Raw genomic sequence first — 7514 nt, 5'->3', positions numbered from 1 at the left:
ATTAAACATGACGGACGTGAATAAAGAATAGAGAAACCATTACAGATTAACAATAATGTCTCTTCACTATAGCATCAAACCACGTGCTAATGTTTACTATTTGAATTTTTGTGATGTTGGCAGCATCGTTGAGCTGTCTCTTATTGGCTATACCAGCGGTTATCTTTAGTATGCAAGTAAACATGCGACGTCCATCTGACACCTCCCTTTCGTGACGTCAGTATTTCCCACAAGTCTGTGCTCCGAAACGATGAGAAATGTATCATGGCGATGGTCGCGTTGAATATGAGCGGCCACTTACAAAGTCAACTAACGCGGTCTTTAGAGCGAATATTGGAAGAAGCACATCTAAGTGGAGAGTTAAAGTTAACTGGAAGAAAACTCAAGGATTTTCCGAACTCTCGGGGAAAGTACGACCTCAGCGACACCGTCATAGCAGGTACGTTCATCTTTCGTGTGTTATTTGTAGGAGTGTGCTTTGTTATAAAGTGCAGAGCGAAAGTTCACTTATTTGAATAGGATATTTCTTTAATCGTGTATGAAGTATGTTTTATTATTATCTCTACTGTGTGTTACTCCCGATGTTATGTAGTGTTACCTTACTTCTACGTTATAGATTCCCTTGGCAGGCATGAAAATGTTTATTTAATCTGTAGGGTGGGGAGTTTCTTCTTCATATTTGTCGGATCAGAAGATTAATCAATATTGTTAAATTCCTACTAAACAATTGTTCAAAATTCTTTACGTGGACATTTTAAGTTTATTGAAGAATATTGTTCTAAACTAACATTTTTAATATAAGAAAATTAATCACAGTGCGGGTTTTTAAAAACACCGTCTCTATAATATATGTAACTTCGTATTTCTCTTACTGCGATTCTGATAGCATTAGGCATCTGGAATATCTTATTAACGTTTCCTAGCCTGACTATTATTTTATACTGCACACTCCTTATGGAGGGCAAGGGAAGAGTTTGTGGAAAATAATAAACAGCTATTATTTTCGTACACAAGTTGCTGTCAAATCTACGATTTGTCAGTATTATTAAAATATGCAGGGTGTGCGTGCACAGGTGTTAGGCATGATTGAATTTAGACTGGCTACACCTGTTAATTGTTGTGACGTTAAGACTTTCATTTCCCCGCCTGTCACCTGTAATAACTGATGCATGTGATCTGTCACTCACTTGTCAATGTCGGCATTCGGTTTATTGTGTTTTGATGACGACGATGATAATAATATCGTAATAATGTGACAGGCAGTGGGGAATGTCACTGAATTGACAGTTTATTTCTTCCGATATAAAGAAGCAATGACTCAGTTTGACTCTTTCGGAGTGCGGATGAAGTTACAATGAAAGCCATTCAGATAAGGGTTAAAACATCCAGGCCCACTATTCACTTGGGTAACAGGCATGCTTATTGGTTCTCTAACTCGCTATAATAGGCCTCATAATAATCGCTTGTATTATTTGATAATGCAGTCCTTGTCCGTACAAGAATAATAGCTGTGATTGGCTCATTCAAGAAAGATTGCCAGTGTAAACGATGGTAGTTATTTTTTAAAGCAAAATAAGAAAATTTTAATTTTAGCTTAACCGGCATTCGTTGTTATTATTATTCTCCTTCATTATCTGTGTTGTCGAAAGACATTTTACTTTTCTCTATATTTCCAATAGTTGTTCACTAACCTCATGGCACTACAGCCCTTGGAGGGCTTTGGCCTACCAAGCGACCGCTGCTCAGCCCGAAGGCCTGCAGATTATGAGGTGCCGTGTGGTCAGCACGACGAATCCTCTCGGGCGTTATTCTTGGCTTTCTAGACCGGGGCCGCTATCTCACCGTCAGATAGCTCCTCAATTATAATCACGTAGGCTGAGTGGTCCTCGAACCAGCCCTCAGGTCCAGGTAGAAATTCCTGACCTGGCCGGGAATCGAATCCGGGGCCTCCGGGTAAGAGGCAGGCACGCTACCCCTACACCACGGGGCCGGCAGTTGTTCACTATTCTTTAGAAATATGGTACTCCATTTCCGTTCGGATGTGATGTCCCGTATCACTCGCGAACCTGGCTATGTGCAGGTAGCACGTTATTGTGTAAAATGTAAGTTATAGAGGAGGAGGCTTTTCTCGAGGTTGTGAGGTGCTTTAAAAGGAAATCCAGCGAGATGATAATAATAATAATAATAATAATAGAAACATTTTAATGTTTCTTCAATTTCTGTATATAGGCCTATTAGAAGGTGCCAAAGAATAATAATAATGTTATTGTTTTTACGTCCCACTATTTTTTGACGGTTTTCTGAGCGCCGAGGTGCCGGAATTTTGTCCCGCAGAAGTTATTTTACGTGCCAGTAAATCTACCGACACGAGGTTGACGTAGTTGAGCAGCTTCAAATACCACCGGCCTAAGCCAGCGCGTGAACCGTCGAGCCATTCAGCCCGGCGAAGGCGCCAGAGAATCTGAGTTTTATTCTGCAGATGTTCTTTAAAATGCTGGAAACCAACGACACGCAGTTGAAATATCCCGTTTCCATAAATCGCAACCTGGAAAGGAATGAATCCAAATAACTTGAAGGAAGTGAGTTGCACACTACCGTATGCTGAATAATTCACAGAGGAGACCGGGGAGCAAATTACCATAGGTTGTCTATCCGACGCCCCGACACTTATCTGGAAAATTAGTAAATTAGTAATGTATATTTCAAGAATGACTTACGGTACACTCGACAGCCCATCAGTTTCTGCAATCTGTACGTTTTTACGTCGCAAATTTTTGCTAGTGGCTTTACGTCGCACCGACACAGATAGCTCTTATGGCGACGATGGGATAGGAAAGGCCTAGGAGTTGGAAGGAAGCGGCCGTAATTAAGGTACAGCCTGCCTGGTGTGAAGATGGGAAACTACGGAAAACCATCTTCAGGGCTGCCGACAGTGGGATTCGAACCCACTATCTCTCGGACGCAAGCTCACAGCCTCGCGCCCCTAACCGCACGGCCAACTCGCCCGGTACGTCGGAAATGAATATTGTGTTAGAATTGATTGTATAATACCGTACCGGTATAGCTGGGGACAAAGCATGACAGCCTCAGTTCCTAGAAGCGAACTGGAAGCCAGTAGTCAATCACACCCTCCACCCTGCTGAGTTAAAGAGTTCTAAGTCATCCTTGTGTGTTTTGAAGAGGCTGTCAAAACCACTTTCTTCCGCATTCTCTATAGTATTTGCCCTTTCTTCGTGGAGAGTGCAGTAGCCGATTTGGCAACTCTGGCTGCAGTAGAGGTAAGTAAATCCTATAAGTCGCTAATAGACACCGAGCTGCCTCTGTGAAGTAGTGGTGTAAGGCGAGGTCGTCATGATTTGTCCCCAACTATAATTATTTTTACCACGAAGTTAGTCCCTCCATTTAAGAGTAGGGCCTACCTGAATATAACAATTCTGCGAGCCCTGAAAATACACTTGTGATACTACGAGATTGTTTGATAATTTTATTTTTTCAACTTTCTGAAAATTCGTTGTAGATTTTAAAATCTACCATCTAGATTCGTGGGCAATGTAATTCTTTTTCTGAGTATAATTTCCATGACATGTTCACAAGACACTACAGATTTTATAGCTTTATTATGTTGTTTCTCTCTCTGCTCCCCTGTGGGTGGGGTCGGAGGAATACAAAACCAACTGGCCTTGGAAGAATACATCTACGGTATCCTCTGCCTGTTGTCAGAAACGACTAGAAGGGGTAGAGGCAGGGGCTCTGATCTAGGGAGCGTTGTTTGCCGACCACGGGGCCCTTATCTGAGTGGCATTGCTTCCACTTAATTGTGCCAATCTCCCCACTTTCATCGTTCATGTTTGACCTTCCTTAGTCAAATCTAGTTATCTTCTGACTCCTGCGGTATTAGATTTGCAAGGTCCAGGGGTCTTGTTATATTTTCATTGCCCTCCCCTTCTTTTACTGACACCTTTATTATTGGAAGGATTGGGCCTCTTCCTTTTTCTCTTATGATGAATATGAAGAGAGGGTAGTGCCATGTTATACTTCCTTTTAAAACAGTAATCACCAGTAGCCCGCCTGATGGCCATGATCGTTAAGGCGTCAAGTCTACATATGGTCTGACACCACGGTTAGCCGTTTCGAGCCCCGGTTGTGGCAAAAACTTTCACTGTCAGAATGTTGGGTGGTAGGGTAGGAGAGGTGATGGTATATAATTTATATGACTAGATTGTGTGCCAAAAGCTTGGATTCAATTCCAAACCTCTCTGCTGTGTTCATCTGGAGTAAATGAAATGTCATGTCGTATGGCTTTTAGTGCCGGGATATCCCACGATGGGTTCGGCTCTCCAGGTGCAGGTCTTTCTATTTGACTCCCGTAGGCGACCTGCGGGTCTTGATGAGGATGAAATGATGATGAGGACAACACACCCAGCCCCCGTGCCATTGGAATTAACCAATTAAGGTTAAAATCCTCGACCCGGCGGGAATCGAACCGGGACCCTCTGAACCGAAGGCCAGTACGCTGACCGTTCAGCCAACGAGTCGGACATTCATCTGGAGTGAGGGCATATGACGCTATTGATGGTGGTTCGTTCGTTAGATGGAGACGTTAAGCCTTGAGCAGGTCCCTTGGAGTCATTCGACAGGAGTAGGCTATGTGGCGATAGCAAGCTTCACTCTCCCCCTGCCTCATTATCATCATCATCATCATAATCATCATCCCCCCTCCTCCATCGAGATGCGCAGGAGGCCCATGGGTGTCAACTAGACAGACCCGCAACAGACCATCCCGGCACTGAAATCCTTACGATAAATTAATTACCACCACTCTTTCTGTATGGGTTGTTTACTGTACAGCTAGATATAATGAATCATTTTAACTATAATATTTTACAGAGTATGGTTAGTCGTAATCAGACATATTTACGGACGTATACAGTGGGAGAGAGATTTGACAGCATTTAAGCAAATACTTTAGGTTAAATAATTATTGTTTGAATCTCTTCGTATTTTATTCAATGTTTCATTCGGTAATTTATTTCGTGAAGGATCATCGTTGACTGTATTCTACTGAATTACATTATTTTATGTAATGCACAGTAGAGCTACGTTCATTCAGTATTGCTAGTAAAAGGGGTGTGCTTTTGGGATTAGTTAAATGACAATATTCGCTACAAATTGCCCTAGACGCTGCTCAATCACTCACTCAATCAATCAATACTGATCTGCTTATCACTTCTTTAGCATAATTGAACTACGTAAGCTTGGTGGCTAAACGTGTATTGGTCAAGTACATAAACGATTAAGACATGAGGTATAGAGACTAGTTCGATTATGATTCTTCCGTTCTTGAGTCCACTCACTTATGTCACGAAATTTACAGTACATTGGAATACCTTCTTCTTAAACGAAATCAGTATTGGAAGGTGGAATATTCCGAGGAGTTTGGGCTCTTCACTATTTAGCCGTTCATTGAACGCCGCTGTTTCCTTGTAGTTGCACCTCTGTATTAGCCAGGATCAGCTGGTGAGACGCAGTTGGAGCCTCAATTGGTTTGACCTTATGGCCCAAGCCAGATTAGTCCCAAGTGTTTTTGCTTTCTCTCCTCATTACGTACTGTACAACCAGTCGTCTGTTGGACTTTCACTGCTGTAGTCTTACACAATTCGCCCATTGTGCTCTCGTCTTTGCTGGCGAAGTTCTGGCAGTTTTGTCTATTTGCTCATTAAACGCGTGTTATTTAACCATCTGTTTTATCATTTCAGCTATTGCACATATCACATCATAATACTATCGTGCTCTATAGCTTTTGTACGTCGATCGTCTGAACCATTTTTGTAGAGCGCTGTCCTTAAATTTTAAAGCGATGATAATTGAAGATTTTATGAAATCTAATTTGTTGGCAGGCGTAGCTCAAGAGCAGAGAATGAAGGTTTGGCCTAACTAGAATGATGCATTGGCATTGCCGATCTTTGAATTTAATGCCGAAAACTTACATGGAACTCTGCTCTTACCATAGTCAGTTTCCACGGTAAATAATTATGAAACGTGGGGATGTGATATTTATGTACTCTCCCAGAACGCACCCTAGTTCAATCAATCAAAAGGCACTTAAGAGAGAAATAACCCAACTTTATGACAGGTAGTATTTGTAATATATATGACAGTCTAAAACGCTTTATAAGACACAGCCCCTAAGAATAATACTATTACCTCCGAAAAGTAATTAGTGGGGCGTAAAACCAATAACGTTGTTGGTGTTACGACAGTTCGCCAGTAGCGGAGGCTATCTCATGATAGCAGAGAAATCTCGGATTGACTTTTTTTTTTTTTTTTTTTTTCATATGAGGGACACTTGAGCAGATATTTTGATTCTTATTTTCTTCCAGACTATACCGTATGATCTGATCTCACGCTCTGACAGTTCAGAAGGTTGTAGCTGTTTGGAAAGAAATCGGCTGATGTGAAACCGGATTTTCGTACTTTTCGTTTAGACTAACCTGTTCTTACAAATCTTGCACATTGGGGAGGAATTTTCTGTTTCATGAATCACCATTCTATGAAGCATTGAGAATTTCCTGGATCAACGTGTAAAGGGAGTAGTTTCTAGTTCTGTGAAATTAATTGTTGCCATGTAACAATGTTGTGATGGAATATCCGTGAAGAAACTGCCGTATTAGGAGAAACCCCGCATTCATGTGCATTCTTGGTAATTCCTGAAATGAATGAAAATCTACAGGCCAGGTTAGGAATCATGCCTGTCGCACTCCTCTGGGGCAATGATTAATGACTGACAGATGAAATGAAATGATATTGGTACTCAGAGAAAAACCTGCCCCGCTTGATGGAAATTCTTAATCCGTAAAAAGAATAGCAACCTGAATGTGAAATGAGATGCTTTGGTTTCAGAAATCATTTAAATAAGTAGCACCTATTTATGTTTGCCTTCGTCATCATTGAATCAACCTATTGTAGCAGTTACTTCAAATGCTTTTTTAATCCCTGTATGCCGTGATGGGTACTTGGATGTTTGTTATTTAATTAGTGTACAGTGGCGTAGAAATATTAAGGGGACCAAAACGGGAAGTGTCAATTTTTTTCGTTAATATAAACTGTATTGAATAACAGATGTGAAAAATATAATTTCCATTTATATTCAATACGTTTTTACCGAACGAGAAGCCTCCGTGGCTCAGGCGGCAGCGCGCCGGTCTCTCACCGCTGGTTCCGTGGTTCAAATCCCGGTCAGTCCATGTGAGATTTATGCTGGACAAAGTGGAGACGGGACAGGTTTTTCTCCGGGTGCTCCGGTTTACCCTGTCATAATTCATTCCAGCAACACTCCAATATCATTCATTAATCATTGCCCCAGAGGAGTGCAACAGGCTTCGGCAGCCGGCACAATTCCTATCCTCGCCGCTAGATGGGGGCTTCATTCCATTCCTGACCCGGTCGAATGACTGGAAACAGGCTGTGGGTTTTCATTTACCGAACGAGGAATAATAACGCAGATATTCATAATT

At 41.7% G+C, this 7514-nt stretch overlaps 1 protein-coding gene across 2 annotated transcripts in view; it reads left to right on the top strand.

The window, feature by feature from the left end:
* The first annotated feature begins 251 nt into the window (after positions 1–251).
* The window catches only part of Lrch (Leucine-rich-repeats and calponin homology domain protein), a 466257-nt gene continuing 458994 nt past the window's right edge, over positions 252–7514 (top strand). For both annotated transcript variants that reach the window (XM_067151113.2, XM_067151112.2), the window contains exon 1: positions 252–439. In XM_067151113.2, coding sequence (XP_067007214.2) covers positions 265–439 — 175 coding nt within the window. In that variant the 5' untranslated portion in view covers positions 252–264. The remainder of the gene's footprint in view (positions 440–7514) is intronic.

The sequence above is a fragment of the Anabrus simplex genome, chromosome 7, assembly GCF_040414725.1.
Source record: "Anabrus simplex isolate iqAnaSimp1 chromosome 7, ASM4041472v1, whole genome shotgun sequence".
NCBI classification, from domain to species: domain Eukaryota; kingdom Metazoa; phylum Arthropoda; class Insecta; order Orthoptera; family Tettigoniidae; genus Anabrus; species Anabrus simplex.
Note: the sequence above shows the minus strand (reverse complement) of the source record. Positions and strands in the feature narration are given on the sequence as shown.